Below are 19,771 nucleotides of genomic sequence, written 5' to 3' on the forward strand. Positions count from 1 at the left end.
TAACTAATCACTATTTTTAAACCATAGAGCATAGAAACATGCCCTTTTGGTCCACCTCATCCATGCTGACTGTAATGGCCATAATCACTGATTCCAGTTGCTCCATTAGACTAGTGTCCCTCTACTCCTTTCCTATTTAAAGAACTTGTCCAAATAATATTTAAATACTTTAATTGTATCTACCTCTGCCAGCTCATTCTAGATACTCACCATGGTGTGTGAACTTATCCCTCAGATCTCTTTTAAATGTCTCCCCTTTAGTCTTAAACCTGAAATTTCTAGTTTTCAACTCCACTGCCTTGAGAAAATGATTTTGATCATCTATCCTGTCTGTGTCATTCAATTTTATAAATCTCTTACAGTCTCCTACATCCCAGTGAGAATAACTACAACCCTTCATTCTTGAGAACATAGTGGTTAACCTCTTCTACCCGAAGTCTGGCAACCAGAAACAGTCCAAGTACAGCCTAACCAATATCTTGATTGCAATATGACGTCCCAACTTCCATACTGAAAGCTTTTGCCTGTGAAGTATACCAAATGCCTTCTTCACTACCCTATTCATCGGTGCTGCCAATTACAGTCAGCTATGGACGTGCATCTCTCGGTCCTTCAGTCCTTGCCAGTGTTGACAAGTTTCCTCCAATTTACTCACCTGCTCCACTCCTAACAGAGTTCATTGATGCAATGGTGGTCCACCTATTATCTTCAGGATGATAGCATTCTGCCGAACTAAGGCGATTTATTCCATCGAAGCCACCAACAGCATATAGAAGGCGATTTACAATTGCAACACCGACACCAATTCTACTGGTTGACATTGGAGCCACAAACTCCCACTGGTCTTTTTCTGGATCATACCTGGAAGCACATACACCATTGTTCTAAATACAAGAGTTAATGCATCATTACTAAGATTTAACACCTAACAAGTGCCACTGGAGAACAGCACAATTCAGCAGAAGAATACCCACATTTAGAATGGTGAATTAGGCAACAGAAACAATTTTGAAGATAGCAGTTTAAAAAAATTGTTCAGTTATATTTAAAGTTACATTGCAATTATCAAATTAAGCACAGTATAGGGTTAGAAGAACAGAAATAATTCAAGGTGGTGTATGTTTTATTAGAGACACAAGAGAGACTGTAAATCTTGAGCAACACACACACACAGGAAGTACTGAGGGAACTCAGGTCCAGATGAAGAGTCTCAACTCAAAACAGACTATTTATTTCCCTCCATAGATGCCGCCTGAACTGCTGAGTTCCTGCAGCATTTTGTATGAATCATTTCAACATTTTATACTATCTATGCTATAATTAAACATTTCATACAAGTTATTTTATGATGCAGAAATTATTTCTAATCCACAGTGGAAAAAAGTGGGCAATACTGGATCTTTGTATATTCAAAGAGGAACAAAAAACAAATCCTGGTCCTCCTATCGCTTGATAGAACTGGCTTTGAAATTGCAACACACAACAGGTAATTTTATCAAACAAAGAAAATATAAGAGCCACTAGGATGGTATCTAAATTAGCATTGACAACTTGTTATCAAAACACATTTGAATATACAAGATTTCCAGTCTGCGTGGTTGTGGAGTGCGCAGGAACAGATAATGAACGATATGGTGGTCCACCAGGTCATAATAGGATAAGGTGCAAGGACGAGAGACGTTACGAGAAGATTCAGAATATACAAATTCTGGATTAATAAGGGGAGGATGAAAAAAGGGTGCTGAAAAGACTATTTAAAATAAATATTGAAATATAGTTCATCAAACCTTTCCACAGAATTGTGATGGATGCAGCCTTCAGATCCACCAACAGCATAGATCATTCCATCAATCACCCCTCCTCCAACTCTGTTCCTAGGAACATTCATCGGTGTGCAGGGAGACCACTGATTGTTCATAGGATTGTAGCAATCCAAAGCATCCGAATCAGTGTTACCATCTGGCGAATTGTTTCTTCCACCCACTGCATACAGAAGTCCATGCACGGTACAAGCAGCTAAACCACTTCGAGGCATTGGCATGTCTGTCAATCGAATCCAACAGTTCTCCAGAGGATTATATGCTTCCAGAAAATTCAATGACTGCCGGTAATAGCCTCCTGCTGTGTACATTAATTGAGGAACATTTGGAGACCTGCAGGGACATGCCTTGGTTGGTTTGTGCAATGTCAGCTCCTTAAAGACTTCCACAAGATAATCTTTACACTTGGAATCCATTTGGAGTATTTCACACTTCTGCAGTTGTGTTTTCAGGAAGTTTGGGGTCAGAGAATGGCACCTCACTGCATTCAGTAGCGCATGAACGTATGGGTGCCTGTTCTCCGGATCATATTTCACCCACTCTATGCAAGCATGATAGACTTCAGATTCACTGCGCACGTTCAGCTCATCTCGGCTGATCAGGCTGACCAATTGGCACTGGGTGAGGTTGAAGAACTCCTCTTGTTTTGCTACCTATTAATAACATAGTGTAACGTTACTCTTGAAAAAAATAATTATTATTTGATTTCATTTGTTTTTCATGCAAAAACTGATCAAATATTTATCTGTAAAAATAAAGACAAATTGAAGTTATGAAACCAAGAAACAAAATCCCAACAATTGCAGAAAAACTAAATACATTTTTAATGTATATTATTCCTTACTTTCGAACTCCAGTCTTAATTTGCACGTGGAAATCTTGAACAAGACAGATTTAAATGATGGGTAGACTTCTCCTTAACTGGTAAGTTTCAGCAATGGAAAATGGAAGATGACACATCACAATGAAAGATGGCTATCAATGGAGATATTTTGTTCCTCCTCCCCACTCTTTCAAAATCTTTTCACTATTCTTAAATTGAAGGCAAGACACAAACTGGATACTTCAGTGTCCATGACTGGTTTTAAACATTAAAAGCACGTCTGTAAATCTTTCTGTCTATTAGAACTATTGAACCTTCGTACAACTGTTCATCTCAGAAAAATTCCTCAGCTCCTATAGATTATTTCATGGGACATCCTTCAAAATCCTGCCGAAACCAAAGAGACATCACAATAAATCACTTCAATATAAAAGTAATTGGGGAATGGACAGGTTAAAAAAATTCACACGGTCTTGTGGCTTAGAGAAGGAAAGGAAGAGAGTGTGTTCTATTCCAACAAAACTCAGGAGTGATAAGGAGGTCACAACCCACTCTTGTTTAGTTTGTCGTTTTCTTAAAATACATAATGAAATGAGAATAGGATTGCTCATTTAGAAGTTGAGATACCTGTTACTGTGTTTATGTAGCTTGTTATAAGTTTTCCATTACCCTGAGAACGTTAGACAAAAAGAGTTCTATTAGCAGACAAACTCAACACACAACACAAAAAGCATTGGTTATTTATCATCAACTTTTAGACACTTATGAAATTGCTCACAACAAATGAGTCTAGACTTGTCCATTGAAACAGACTGCAAAATTCAACATTTTCTTTGGTGCCTTCTTTTCTGTTGACACCCCCCCCCCCCCCACCCCTTTACTTCTTTATCAGCAACATATGGGCACATTAAACTAATGGGAAGTAAGTCTGGGATTTTTTCAAACACATTGTCAAAAAACAGATGTTCAGAATTTGTGCAAGTCCGGAACTCATTGATAGGTCTGGAATGCAAATTTGTCAGTTTACTTCTCTGCAGGAACCATCAGTAGCAGAGCTCTGTCTTGCTAACGACCCTCTGCATTAATATTGAAGAGGAAAATGAAAAACAGCTCTCAGAAGTTGCATCAACTTCACTGGGGATTGCTTCTTTTCATGATGCCCTACAAAGGCGAAACTCAAATTTCAATTCAACTTTGTTTTACTGTTTGCTTTAAAAAGTTAGAAATTTACTTCACCTTCAATAGCTTTAACTTTGCCTGCAACTTCATTCCTGCCATTAAATTCACTTTGTCCATTTCTGACACCTCTCTCCCCTTTCTCAATCTGTTTCCATCTCTGGATATAAACCAACTACCAACAACATCTTTTATAAACTTACAATTCCCACAGCTATCTTGACTATACCTCTTCCCATCCTGTCTCCTGTAAAAATGCTATTCCATATTTTCAGTTCCTTCATCTCTGTCGCATCTGTTCCCGGGATGAGACTTTTCTTGCCAGGACAACAGCGATGTCCTCTTTCTTCAAAGGGCAAACCATCGATGCTACCCTCACCCATCTCCTCCATTTCCTAAAGATCCGTACCTATCCCATCCTCTCACCACTTTAACAGGAATAGAGCTCCTCTTCTCCTCACCTACTACCTCACATCCAACATACCATTCTCTGCAACTTCCACCAACAGGATACTACCACCAAACATCTTTACCTCTTCTGTCCACTCTCCCACCATGTTTCCCTTGTCCGTTTGTCTCTCCCATTGACCTTGGTCCTGGCACATATCCCTGCAGGTGACAGAAATGCTACACCTGCCCATTCACCTCCACCTTCAGCTCCAATCAGGGCCCAAACAGTCCTTTCAGGTGTGGCGACACTTCATCTGCAAATCTGCTGGGGTTGTCTATTGTGTCCACCTATTATTCCCTATGCAGCCTCCTGACGTAAATTTGGGACCGCTCTGACGAGTGCCTCCACTCCATCTGCCAAAAGCCGAGTTTCCCAGTGGCCAAACCATTTTAATTCCCACCCCATTCCCGTTCTAACATGCCAGTCCACGGCCTCCTCTTTTGCCACAATGAGGACACTCTCAGGGTTGAGGAGCAACACCTCATATTCCATACAGGTAGCCTCCAACCTGAAGAAAGGCCTCGGCCCGAAACAACAATTGCTTTTTCATTTCCATCGATGCTCTCTGACCTACTGACTTCCTCCAGCATTGTGTGTGTGTGTAGCTTTAAAGAATCCCTGAACAAGAATCATATAAAAACTATTAATTGACCTCCAGGATCTTCGAAGCTGTCAAAGCTTGGAGCAGAGCTGTTAAAAGCTGGGAGGCTTCCTCGGTGCACTATACAAGAGACTTCAACTGTTTGTCACATGACAGGCACTCTGCAACAAACTACCTTCCTGGTTCAGTGCCCAAATGCTTCCCTATATCAACACCCACTATCCATTCACATCTCCAGATTACAATTTAAATAAAATAATTGCTTTGTACAATTGAATATTTCTTGCTCTAGCACAAGTGATTTGTCCCTTATTTTCTTCCCAAGCTCATGGATGAAATTTTCAAAATACTGCTTCAAGACAAGAATGAGTTGTAACTGGCAGAGGGAAGAGAGCATCTGATATTTGAGAGAAATGCGAAGGAAGCCAGAGGAAGGCAGTGCTGAAGTCATTAAGAATACATGCAAAGATGTGCCAAAAGGTTGCAACTTTAAAAATCATTAAAATTGAAGGCATGTTGCCAAGTCAAATCTCATTTGATTGTTTCCAAACACAAAAAATATTCAATTATTTCTCGTGTTACATAGGCTTTTACAAAATTGTTTCTTGTCAGTTAGTGAAGAAATAACAAAAGAATTTGCAGATCACTTTCAAGTAAGTGGTGCTTGATTGATTTGTGACTTATAGCTATTCCTTCCTAGGTGCATGGGGGGGGGGGGGGGTAGAACCTGTACTATTTGTTGTGCAAGCCAATCAGGACAAAACAAAATGATTGTTCTTACCAGAAACATAGTTGATCTGCCATACCAGACATTGAAAGATGTTAAAACAGAGACATTTTTGTCTTGACTATGATGTATCGAAATACAAATGTAATAGCACCCTTACTTTAAGCCTGATCATACATGGGCAGCATCAACAAACTTAATTTGAGAAGATGAAGACATACCATTTCAGAGAAGAACATTATTGTAGGTAGAGCCATGCACAGATCACATAAAACTGTGGACCTCAAATGCCTTTCCCTAAAATACACAAATGCTCAGCCTAGGCTTTACAATAATCCTCTAGCTCCCAGCTCATCATTACTTTAAAAATTAATTTACAGATGGTTGGTGCTAAAAAAATCTAGCATTTATTACTGTAGAGAAATTTGATGCCAGCTGCGTTTTGGAATTATTACAGACTTAATGTTGGGTAGGAAGGTTTAAGATTCTTTAAAGTGTAAAGGAGAACAAAATAATGGTTACTCTGGATCCGATGCAGCACAAACAATAAAGAACAACAACAGCAGTAAAAAACAATAAATATAAATATGTAAAATAGCTTATATAGATTGATTGTATGTCCATAAAGTGACACTAGGCACAGGAGTGACTATACATAAACTGACTGAAAAGAAATAATATAGTAGTGTGGTTGGGGGCATGAGGGGTGAGTTAGTGGGTGGAGGTGTTGATCAGTCTTACTGCTTTGGGAAAGTAAATGTTTTGAGTCTGGCGGTTCAGGTGTAGATGGGAGTGCTGCAATGAGTCCATAAGCAGGGTGGGAGGGATATTTCATGGTGTTACCAGCCCTTTCCTGGTATCTTTCAATATACATGTCCTTAATGGTGGGTAGGCTGGAGGTGCGTTAGCCAGGTTTGACGTAGAACCTTCCTATCTGCCGCAGTGCAGTCCCTGTGCCAAGCAGTAATGTAACTGTTAGGACGCTCTCTACAGTGAATGCGCAGCATGATACAAGTCCAGATGTGCATAGCCCCGCTCTCTTTAGCCTCCTCAGAAAGTAGAGGTGTTGGTGAGCTTTCCTGATTATGTTGGATGTGCTCTGGCACCATGAGAGGTTGTGTGAGATGTGCACTCTCAGAAGTCTGAAACTGCTCACCATTTCCATTGCTGTCCCAATTAAAGGGGAGAGGGTGTGAGTGGTACAAGTTTTGCTTAAGTCAATAACCATCTCTATTGCCTTGTTAATGTTAAGGAACAGGTTATTTGCCTGACACTAGGCTTCAGTCAAGCTCTTCCACCTCCTCTCTGTAGGCCATCTCATGGTTGTTGGTGATGGACCCCATCATGTCATCGGTGAACTTAATGTAATTACTTGAGAAGATTCAGGAGATTTGATAGAGGTATACTAAATGATGAGGGGTACAGACAGGGTAAAGACAAGCAGGCTTTTTCCACTGAGGTTAGGTGAGACTACAACCAGAGGTCATGGGTTAAGGGTGAAAGGCAAAAAGTTTAAGGGCAACATGAAGAGAAACTTCTTCATTCAGGAGGGCTGTGTGAGTGTGGAATCAGCTGTCAGCATATGTGGTGTATGGGAGCTGGATTTCAATGATTAAAGGTTTGCACATGGACGGTCCGGATATGGAGGGCTACAGTCCTGGTGCAGGTTGATGATTCAGCATAGACTAGATGGGCCAAAGGGCTTGTTTTCTGTGCTGTACTTTTCTATGACTTTGGTGATTGCCTATGCAGTCAGTAGCGTAGCGTACAGCAATGGGCTCAGTAAACAGCTCTAGCAGGCACCCGTGTTGAGGAAGATGGGGAGGAAGGAGTGGTTATACATCCCGACTATCAGAGGTCAGTTCGTTAGGAAGTCCAGTATCCAGTTGTACAGCGGAACATTTAGACCGGGGTGTAGGAGTTTGTTCACCAAGGTCCGTGGGACAATAGTATTGAATGCCAAACTGAAATCCAGAAGCAGCATTCTGATACAAGCGTCCTTGGAAGCTAGATCCAATAAAAATAAAGAAACAAGATGTTTCTGAAAGGATTAGTTACAATTACTGGTATTTCCGCTTGCTTGCTATTCTTATATTTATCCATCTAGATTGTAAAAGTCCCAAGTTTAGAAGGTGCTTTTAGAGTAGTATAGGCAATGCACAGATGCACTGCACAATGCATAGGTGATTCACTCTGCAGTAATAGTGCCCAGGTTCGAACATTACATCTGGTACATCAGGGATCAATCAAGCAGGCCACTACATTCTGGACGGTGTTCAACTTCCACACCCCCGGGTAAGTGGAGAGTATTCCAGCACTCTCCTGGACTTGTGCTGAGCAGATAGTTGCACTGTTTGGGAGTGAGACATTCACCAAAGGAGAACTACTCTGAGCTAGTTCTGAAGCTGCAATGATTTATTGGTGACATCCAAGATGTTGTGGGTGGGGTATCTGGTAATGCAAACATTATCAAATGTCAAGAATGAGTTATTAGACAGCTTGTTGGAGATGGTCATTGCTTCAAGTATGGCACTAATTTACTTGCTATTCAAATGTTGTTTAGATCTTGCTCAAGGTACGAACGCTTCATTTTCTATTGAGTTGCAAGTAGGATGGAGCATTGTGCAATTAGCAAGCATTCCCATTTCCAGTTTTATGATCAAGCCCGGTCACAGACACTGGCATTTTTCAAGATTACAGATTATTTTAACAAAAATTTAAATTCTCCAGCGTAATCTGAAAAAAAAATCTGTCGACCATCTGTAATATAAATAATCTATAATCTGCATTACTAGTCCAATAATTTAAATGCACTAATATAGTTTCCAAATAAGGTGTTAATATTGCAGAATGGTTATGTGATATCATAATTCAGGTTTCTAAAGAACTCAGACTTTTAAAAAATGTCCATTATTTACACTTCTCTCTGTATGAAACACAATCATTCCAGTTTCTCAAATTTTGCTGACAAATCTCCCTTCAACACTCACACGTACAATGTGTCATCGAGTCAACCCCAGTCACAAAATTGTCTCTTTACTAGTTCCCAATGGCTAATTCAATTATTCATGAGTGCAGCAGGTTTGCCTGTTTGTTTCAAATATACACACAAAACATCCCAGAGCAAGCCCAAACACATACAGTGACAACCTTATCAACACAAAATTTGACAGCTGATGTACGATTGTAGACATGGGCAATTTGAAACTTTCAGGAACAGGATGCAAGGGTATCAAAGGATTTAAAAAAATGTTTAAATGGAACAGAGGTACTAATAATCCAAGATCTGAGCAATGAATCAAACAAAGGCTTAATGGCCTTCTCTTATGTTCCTTTCCAAAAGCACAACAGATAAATTTTGCTCACCCATTCAAAATTTAAAATTACTTGTTAGTTGTACCTACCTCACTGAAGTGCAGGTATATATACTCTCTGGACTTTTGACTCAACTCATGGCAGCCAATTTGCTCAGCAAATGAGGCAATACCAATGGCATTGCTTGGATCCAATTGCTCCAGCAGGAATTTGCAGCATGCTTTAACAACGCTGTCTATCTGGTACATTACTGCACCATTCATAACGTGCAGGACACATTTCTCTCCAACTGTAATACTGGCTGTATATGCAAACTCAATTAAGCGCTGCATTACTTTAGGGTGAACACCCTCAATAGGTATAACCTCCATTCCACATTCTTTCAAACCATTGGTAAACATAGCCTTGAAAACAGGGCTACAGGAGGCAAGGACAATCTTATGTGCAACAAACTCTTCTTCCAGAGTATTGTGCTTCACCCTGAGAGTCACGTCACAAAGTTGCTTGTTTAAACGTATTTCATTCATTATTTTAAAGGCTTCCACCGTGTGGCTTTCCAGTGTGTAGCTAAAGTTGCGACTGGCATTTTGTGATGGCATCACTTCTGCTGTGCACTCTGTTGTCATCGACATTTCTCCAAAGTCACTACGTACAGCTCATTGCTTCTCAGGAAAAGCAGTAAACATAGAAGACATATATCTGAAATCCATTCAGGTTGTGTCCATCATTAACTTCCTTAGAGAACATCATTTTCTTGGGTACCTTTGGAACAGAAAAGTATTTTTTTTTAAAAGAACAGTCATTGTCAAACAAACCTCATCCTTAATACAGAAATCAGCATAATCCATGTTCAGGTAACAGATTGTTTCTCATTCCAGAAGAAAAATAAATATCCTTTGAATCCACTTGTACTTTCAACTCAAATAATTTTCTCAAATAAATTATTTAATATTTTTGAATGCTAAAGAGCTATCTGACACCTCCTTACACCTGGCCCAAACTCCTGAAAAATACTGGCCTTAGTCTTTAAATACTCTATTATAATTTAAATCTGCTTGCATTAACTTTGTGAATTGCTTTTGTTCTTAGGCTACATCCACACTAGACTGGATGATTTTGAAAACGCTGGTTTCGCGTAAAAACGATAGGCGTCCACACTATGTGTTTTTAAAAATATTTCTGTCCACATTGAAACAGGGATTTCGGCGAATCTCCTCCTACTGAGCATGCGCAGGACACATCTACCGAAAACAAGCGACATGCTTGGTGTTGAATCTCACTGTGAAAGACGGTGCATGTTTGTTCAGTTACAGACTAGAAAAACTTAAACGACGGGCAGCTGTTGGCTCTTACGCAGGAGGATTTAAAAGTAAAAAAAAAACAAATACCAAAGCGTATGGAGGCAACAGACAGGGAGTTCACGGATTGTATGACCCAGCTGACGACTAACATTGAAAAACTGACTAACTCTGTTGCATTAATAAAGAACCTTGTTAAATGAGTAAAACACGTCTGCATCAGTATTATCTTGTATTTCCATACAAAGTTACATTAGGCTGTTAGACATCTATTGTCAGAGAAGTAATTGCATAAATAGGTAAACCACCTTCATACAAGGACAGAAAACAGGGCAAAATGAGTACAGTATACTTATTTATTCAGTAAGTTATGGATCCAAGTATTTGGTGAGTACATTTTTAACTCTTCTGGCTTCAGTCTTGTTGCTGTCTGTTCTTAAATTGTTAGGTTGCGTTCAAGAAAACAATGAAATGGCACGCTGCCGTCTGACAGCGTTTTCAGATTTTTCCAGTTACCCCGTCCACACTGATCTGCCCGAGTGGCATTTTCAAAAATACCCACCCTGGAAAGCGTTTCTGAAAAGCTCCAGTTTCAGGGGACGAAAATGCTGTTTTAGTGTGGACGGAGGGTAAAAACGAAGAGAAAAAGCTTTGGTTACGGATTTATCCTGTGTAGTGTGGACGTAGCCTCAAAACTTCACTTAATTATCTCCTTTTTAAAAAGTTATATTCCTTTTCCTTAAAAAAATACAACGATGCAACTATTGGAAAATGGAAAATTCTAAAGAATTTCAAGACTTCAGAATGTTAAGGTAGAATTTGATCAGTGCCTCGTGCTGAAAAAAAATCTTTGATGTCAATTCTCCCACCATATCCCTCTTCCTCCCAAAATCCAGATAACAATTGAATTAATTTTTGAACAGTACTAAAGACAGCGCCTTCCATGTTAGATAATCCAAACATTCGATTGTGAATGCGTTAAGAAAGTTCTCTTCATTTCATGCTAAATGCCCTTCGCCTTACTTTGAGACTGTGCCCCCTAGTTCTCAATGATTCAGCAAAGGGGTTGAAAACCATCCTCCCTACTCTATTGGGTGCTCTAGGTACTTTGTATATCTCAATTACTCCTCATATGGTGGTTTTCATGGAACACAGATCTGTCTGGAAAGTCTTCACTTCATTCTCTCCATAACAAGTACATTTCCAGCAAGAAGACCAATATTGCACACAGTATTCTAGATGTGGTGTTAATAACCCCCTGTACACCATAATGAGATATTCTTATTGCAAATAGATTAGAGTACAAGAGCAAAGACCAATTTGGTGCTCATGTAATTTTCTTTTGACATGTGTAGTGACAACAAATTTCTGCAAGTATCTCACCATTTAAGATATGCTTATGTTTCTCCTTTTAATCCCACAGAGCAGTATTCCTTCTCCGACTCCAACTCATATACTTCTCTATAGACCGTGTGGGCCCCTCACTTCAAAGGCTCTTTACATTCTCAGCATTCCTAATTAATTACGTGACATTGAAACATTACCTCAGCATTTGGAAACCTCAGCTAAACAGACAACGCTGATTGTGAAACGTCAGGGTCTAAGTACCAGTCTCTATTCTACCCCACTAGTCACACAGCCTACCAACCCGAAAACGATCCACTTAACCCCATCCTTTGATTTTCATTCTGGCAACTTCCATGTCCTTTCCAGTCCTGCAGGAGAGCCTTGGCGTGAAATGTCTACTGATTGTTCATTTCCAAAGATGCTGCCTGACCCGCTGAGTTCCACCAGCATATCGTGAAAGTTGCTTTTGATTTTTAATCTGTTAAATAGCCTTGAATTCAATTTCTACGTGTTTTAACCCTGCTCAGGTGACATTAATAAAAACCTTACAAGAATCCAAATGCCACACATCCACTAATTTCTCTTCATTACTTAACTAGATACCCACTTAAAGAACGAATAAACTAACTATATATTATTTCTTTCATAAATGCACTGTGACACTGATCAAATGTATAAATTTCTTGATGTCACAACTTCTGGATTTTCGCATTTCCCCTAGCTAATATTCTTCATGGTGTACCTGTAGAAATTTGTAAGTACCTTTGGTGACTCCTAATAAAATATAGCTACTGTCATGCCTTCTTTGTAATTGCATCAATATGTTCAGATCCTCAGAGATGTTGACATCCAGGAACACGAAACCATTCACCCTTTCCACTTCTCTTCCCTCTATGCAGACTGGTGTGTGTTCCCTCAACATACTGTTCCTGAAGTCCACAATCAACTGATGTTGTGCAAGGTTGTTGTTTCGACACCACTCAACCAGGCTGATCTACCTCTCTCCTGTACGCCTCCTCGTCACCATCTGAAATTCTGCCAACAGCAGCTGTGTCATCAGCAAATGTACAGATGGTGTTTGAACTGTGCCTAGCCACACAGTTGTGGGTGTAGAGAGAGTAGCACAGTGGGTTAAGCAAGCATACTTAAGGTGCACCTGTGTTGACTGTCAGTGAAGCGGTTATTTCTGATCTGCACTAACTGTGGTCTACCAATGAGGAAGTCAGGAATCCAGTTGCAGAAGATACAGAGGTCCAGGTTTTGGAGCTTGTTGATTGGAACTGGGGGTATGATTGTGCCATACGCTGAACTGTAATCAATAAACAGCAGCCTGACACAGGAATTACTATTGTCCAAATGATCCAAGGCCCAGTGGAGAGCCAGTGTGATTGCACCCACTATAGACCTATTGTGGCAATAGGCAAATTGCAGCTAGCCCAGTTCCTTGCTTAGGCAGGAGCTGATTCCAGCCATGACCAACGTCACAAAGCACTTCATCACAGTAAATGTGAGTGTCACTGAGCGACAGTTGTGGCAGCTCACCCTGCTTCTCTTGGGCACTGGGATGATTGTCACCCTTTTGATGCAGGTGGAAACCTCCAACTACAGCAGTGAGAGATTGAAAATGTCCTTAAACATACCCGCCAGGTGGTCAGCACTACTAGATACACCATCAGGACCTGACACCTTACGAGTGTTCACCCTCCTGAAAATGTTCTGGCGTCAGCCTCCGAGACAGGAGATCACAGGGTCACCAGGTGCTGCTGGGATTTACACAGATGTAGGTTTATTCTCCCTTAAAAGGCGTTAAGCTCATCTGGGAGTAAGGGATCACTATCATTCACATTGTTAGGTCTCGTCCTCCTTTTGTTAAATAGTAGGTTAATGTTTAATGTCCTCCAATATGAAAGAAACATTTACGAGTCTATAGGTTTTTAAGAAGTTGAAAATGAGCAAACTCACCATCTCCACAGCCACCTCTTTCAAGATTGTAGGAAGCAGATTGATTGGTCAGATTGGTGAGATTGATCACTTTACATTTAACGTCTCTAGTAATATATTTTATTCAGAGCACAGGACATAGGAGCACAATTAGGCCATTCAGCCCATCAATTCTGTTCCACCACCATCGTGACTGATTTATTTCCCTGAACCCATTCTCCCACCTTCTTCATGTAACCTCAGATGTCCTTACTATGCCAAAACCTATCAACTTCTGCTTTAATGGAATGGGTTCTCTCAGCTTCACATCAGGATGGCTATCAATCAGGTATTTTAAAACCTGTTCACCAATGTTTTCCCTTAATCATGCCTGTACTTGTTATAATACTGACATAACTCACAAGAAGCACCTTTACTAATTTGTTTACTATTGTTACTGCATTTACATTAAGACCATAAGAAATAGCAGAACTATGCCACGTGGCCCATCGAGTCTGCCCCTCCGTTTCATCATGACTGATCCATTTTCCCTCTCAGCCCCAATCTCCTGCCTTCTCCCTGACTAATCAAGACTTTATCAACCTCTGCCTTAGATATGACTTGGCTTCCACAGCCGCCTGTGATAATGAATTCCACAGATTCACCACCCTCTGGTGAAAGAAACTCCTCGTTTAGCCTTCGGGAATGCGCATAGAGCAGTAAAATTGTGTGCCTTCTTTAACTGCTAGCTGTGGACAGTCCACACTATTACACCTTTTAAAATAGTTTTCTATTCTATCCTAGCCAACCTGACCCTCTCATACTTTCAATTAAATTCATTTAGATTCAACCTTAATGTAGAATTCTCTCAGTATGATCACCCTTGCCTAGGCGACTCCTTTACAAATTAACTCTTTCTTGCTGCGAAGGAAAAAATAGCCTTATATCAATGATTCTTCAACTGATCTAGAAATACGTATCAAAAATACTCCAGAAATGTATCCTTAATATTGCTTGCACTAATTCAGTTTGCCTGGTATAGACTGAAGTTCCCGGTGATAACTGCTTCACCCTTTACAAGGCACTCAAACTTTCTTATTCACAATGCACAACCTCTATTCTGTCAACGAGCAACAGCCAATGCTTTCTATTCCAAGGGACGGCATTCAAGGTTCGGTATTTGGAGTATTCAGAGGTCCGACGTAAACAATGGAAAGGGTGCATCATCTCGCAAACTACCCAGCAGTCTGACTCATCAGGTACTCTCCAACACCTCCGAGGGAAGTTTAGTTTCCAGACTGGTCTCCTCAGTCGCCTTAGAAGTAGAGAAGAACTAACACCGAAGGGGTTGCCTAAGCTCCATCTCAACCAGGGGTTCCCAAACTTTATGCCATGAACCATTAAGCAAGGAGTCTGTGGACATCTGATCTAAACCCCTTCTAATTCTAATGATGATTTCTTATATTTGTTAATGAATCAGTGTGAACCCCAGAACGTTTTTGTATTTAAAAGGATTCACTTCTAATGATGCAAGCAACATAACATTGATTCCAAATGAAAATGTATTATTAGACCATAACACATAGGAGAATTAGGCCATTCAGCCCATTGAGTCTTCTCCACCATTCTATCATGGCTGATTTATTATCCCTCTCAACCCCATTCACCTACCTTCTCCATGTAACCCCTCACAACCTGACTAATCAAGAACTTAGCATGCTCCACTTTAAATAAACTCAATGACTTGGCCTCCACAGCAATAAATTCCAGATACACCACCCTGACCCTGGCTTAAGAAATTCCTCCTTTCTGTTCTAAATGGATATCCCTCTAGTCTGAGGCTGTCCCCTCTGGTCCTAGACTCATACTATAGGAAACATCCTCTCTACATCCACTCTATCTAGGTCTTTCAATATTTGATAGGTTTCAATGAGATTGCTCCTCATTCATCTAATCTCCAGCAAGTACATGCTCAGAGCCATCAAACACTCTCTTACTTTCATCCTTTAATTCCAGGAATCATTCTCGTATACCTCCTCTGGACTCTCTACAACATCAGCACATCCTTTCTTAGACAAGTGATCCAAAAACTGCTCATAATACTCCATGTGTGGTCTGGCTAATGCCTTATAAAGCCTCTGCATCACATCCTTGCTCTTACATTCTAGCCCTCTTGAAATGAATGCGAACATTGCATTTGCCTTCCTTACCACTGACTCAGAGGAAAGAAAAACAGTTAATCTTTCAGGGCAACAATTCTTCATCAGAACTTTTCAGATTGAAGTAACTGAGAGAAGTCAGCAGTGAAAGTAAAAATGACAGGAGGAAGAGAGGACGAAAAGGGAAGTGCCTACGATGGGGTAGAAGGCAGGAAAGATTAAGTGACAAACAAAGATGAAAATACGTCAATAATGGATAGGTAACAAAAAGGTAATAATAGTTTAAGGGGATAGGAAAATATTGACCTAAAATGTTAATACCACTTATCTCTGTCTGATCTGCCAAGCATATCCAGAAACTTCAGTTTTGTTTCAGATTTCTAGCATCAAATGAGGGTATAAATATCAGCCTGCAGAGGTACAAGTAGGACAGGGGTTCCTGACCTGGGATCCACAGATCCCTTGTTAATGGTAGGGATCCATGGCATTATATTAAAAAAATGGGAACCCCTGAAATAGGGGAACCAGGATAGTTATCCATTAACACATACAAAATGCTGGAGGAACTCAGAAGGTCAGGCAGTATCTATGGAAATGGATAAACACTCAATGTTTTGGGCTGAGACCCGCCTGAATTACCGATTAATAGTGATTATCCAAAATTGCTGGAACATTTATGCTCAGAAAGCTGTTACTTGCTTTTTTGGAGAAGACACCGGTACAAGGTAGTATTAGACTTCATCCATCTAATGATGGCAGGGACAATATGGCAGGAGTGGACTGAAGAATTCAAATGACAGCTAAGAACTTGAGAACTGAATGGAGGTGTTCCACAAACCAGTCACTCAGTCTCAGTCTGCATCCAGTAGGTCCAATATGCAGAGAGCCACATCTTGAGCTGTATATACAGCAAATTAAACAGCAGACATTACCATTTGACTTCTCAAAGGTCCACATGGGACTCTGAATAATGACAAGGAGTTAGAAGGGCAGATATTGCTTCTATAATTGCACAGGATGGTCTGCAAGGAGGATAAAATGGACTCCCAAAAAAAATGGTTGATTACAAATTCTGAAAGAGGTAGGACAGGAAGATGCTGCCTGGTGGTGTGATCATGCCAGTGTCAACCTGAAATTATTAACCTGCTCAGTTGAGGAAAAATACCAGAGACATGAAATTACCTCTGAAACAGTTTTTATTCAGAGAGGAGTTCACAGCCCCACGCACTTCGGGCGTAAGGTAGCCAACTCCCAATTTGTTGGTTTACAAAGGTCATACTTACACCCAAAAGCAAGGTACTACATTCACAAATATGGTTACCGATTCATATTCATCAATTGATTGGCTATTGCATAGCTAAGCACGCAAAATACTCAGAATAAGCATAGACACAAAGTAAAACACTCAAAATAGGTATATAGCTCAAAATACTTTGCCGAACACTTTATTTTGTGGTCGCAAGGTTCCTCTTCTTTGTGGTTGCCACATGCTGTCTGGAATCTTATTTTAGCTACCTCTTCTCTGTCCTACTACACTTCCCCAATGACGTATCCTTTCCCTGATCCTGTCTACATATTTTGCTACACTTACCCCTCGCCCACCCCTTCTACACGTACCCCTTACCCTCTTCACATCCTCACCAGGACATATCAGAGATGAAGATAATCATTTACTGAATATGTGAACCAGCAAGGTAGAAGGCAAAGATATGGGAAACCTTAGTAGAATGTAGTAGAGGGGAAACAGAACAGACCCAGTCCCGCTAACAGTGATGGAAAAGAATTCCCCACAGCAGAGGAAACAAATACAGAAATATCAGCATAAAAGATTGTATCATCACAGCAGATGCGATGAAGACATGCACTGAGAAAATGAAGTCACTTAAGGAAGCGGGGTGGGAGAAAACGTGGTCAAAGTACCTACAAAGCTTTTTAAATCAACCTGCACAATCCTAATTAATACCTTAAGATAGCAACACTATGACCAATGGATCTTTTTAAAATTCTAAGTTGCTTGTGTAACTTATATTTAATTAATATTTCTTTATGAATGTTGTGCATCTGATGCTATGTGCAAGTTTTTCCATTACACTATACATGTACTTATACAAACAACAATAAACTCAGCTTTGATTTTTGTAGGACATAGACCAAAGATAGCTAATATTGATTGTTAATCTATCCCCTGAAATGGATAGAGGTCAGGGAAGGGATAGATCAGAGATGGAAGTAGGAAGGTGAGAGCAGGATGGAAATATTAGAAATTAAAGGCTAAAACAGGGGGAACAAAGACCATCACCAATTTACTCAGAAAATGGGATAAGAGTGGTAAAGAGTAAAACTAAAATAAAGGATATTCCACTTATCCCACAAATAGACTGATATTGCTTATGGCCATATAGATTTCCATAACAATGTACTTGTTTGTAGAAAGAAGCAGAGACATGGAGTCCCATTTCACAGCTTGCACAGCTCAAGAAGCACATTATTTTTCAGCTTTTTCCACCAAGATGAATGACACTCACTTTTCTAGCCACTTTGCTACCTTTCCAACAATACCTGTCCTCAATAAATCCATTAACCAAGTCAAGTCATTTTGACCATAACTGCTGGTACAATGCATAGTACAAATGAGACAATGTTTTTCAGGACCATGGTGTTACATAACACAGTACAAAAAACTAGACTGAACTACGTAATATAAAAAAAACAACAGAGAAAGCTACGCTAGACTACAGGACTGCATAAAGTGCACAAAAACAACGCAGGCATTACAATAAATAATAAACAGGACAGTAGGGCAAGGTGTCATTCCAGGTTTCGGGTATTGAGGAGTCTGACAGCTTGGGGGAAGAAACTGTTACATAGTCTAGTCGTCAGAGCCCGAATGCTTCGGAGTCTTTTCCCAGACGGCAGGAGGGAGAAGAGATTGTACGAGGGGTGCATGGGGTCCTTCATAATGCTGTTTCCTTTGTGGATGTAGCGTATAGTGTAAACGTCCGTGATGGCAGGAAGAGAGACCCCGATGATCTTCTCAGCTGACCTCACTAACTGCTGCAGGGTCTTGCGATCTGAGATGGTGCAATTTCCGAACCAGGCAGTGATGCAGTTGCTCAGGATGCTCTCAATAAAACCCCTGTAGAATGTGATGAGGATGGGGGGGGGGGGGGGGGTGGGAGATAGACTTTCCTCAGCCTTCGCAAAAAGTAGAGACGCTGCTGGGCTTTTGTTGCTATGGGGCTGGTGTTGAGGGACCAGGTGAGATTCTCCATCAGGTGAACACCAAGAAATTTGGTGCTCTTTGCGATTTCTACCGAGGAGCCGTCGATGTTCAGTGGGGAGTGGTCGCTCCATGCCCTCCTGAAGTCAACAACTATCTCTTTTGTTTTGTTCACATTAAAAGACAGGTTGTTGGCTCTACACCAGTCCATTAGCCGCTGCACTTCCTCTCTGTAAGCTGACTCATCGTTCTTGCCCCCCTTCAGAGTTTGCTACATTCTCAAATGTTGAAATTCTATTTCTGTACTCAACTGAAGTAACTGACCTTGACATAATTCCACTCTACCTTCTTTCAGTACAGAAAAAGTCAGTTAAAGGATAGAAAACAGATGTGCAGAATAACTAAGCTTCCATGCTGCTATCATCCCTTTTGCAGCTTTGCTGAGACACATTAAGTGGCATTTTATCAGGTATATTTTTAAAGGCCAACTACTCAAATGTGCTGCCCTTACTCTTACTTTATATCTGCTTCCACTCAAAAACTCCAGTAAATCAGATAATAAAACTGTAGTAAGATGTCAGAATCAAAGGATTGTAAAAGGCACCATTCGCATCACTAGAACTTCAGAATAAAGATCTTTTTGGATTTTGGCCCAAACTGTCAAATGCTTATTCCTTTCCATAGATGCTGCCTGATCTGCTGAGTTCCTCCAGCACTTTGTGGACCATATCCTTTATATATTTCAGGTCACCCCAAGCTGCTCTTTTTTTGTAATCACATATGATATGATAAAACATGCATGTAGATCAGAGAAGTGACTTGACAAAAATTTGCTTTTTTACAATTGAAAACAATAAGTGTTTATCAGTCAACTACTGTTTTTGATCTTTGTTCAACTTTTATGCTTTATGGTG

General features: G+C 40.3%; 1 protein-coding gene across 1 annotated transcript in view; it reads right to left on the reverse strand.

The window, feature by feature from the left end:
• Positions 1-19,771, reverse strand: part of LOC132402072 (kelch-like ECH-associated protein 1) — a 36,173-nt gene that overhangs the window by 5,764 nt on the left and 10,638 nt on the right. The window contains exons 2-4 of the mRNA XM_059984617.1: positions 8,999-9,675; positions 1,788-2,469; positions 656-861 (exon numbers count right to left, since the gene is read on the reverse strand). Of these exons, the coding sequence (XP_059840600.1) occupies positions 656-861; positions 1,788-2,469; positions 8,999-9,545 (1,435 nt within the window). The 5' untranslated portion in view covers positions 9,546-9,675. The remainder of the gene's footprint in view (positions 1-655; positions 862-1,787; positions 2,470-8,998; positions 9,676-19,771) is intronic.

This window comes from Hypanus sabinus, chromosome 11, assembly GCF_030144855.1.
Source record: "Hypanus sabinus isolate sHypSab1 chromosome 11, sHypSab1.hap1, whole genome shotgun sequence".
Classification (NCBI taxonomy): domain Eukaryota; kingdom Metazoa; phylum Chordata; class Chondrichthyes; order Myliobatiformes; family Dasyatidae; genus Hypanus; species Hypanus sabinus.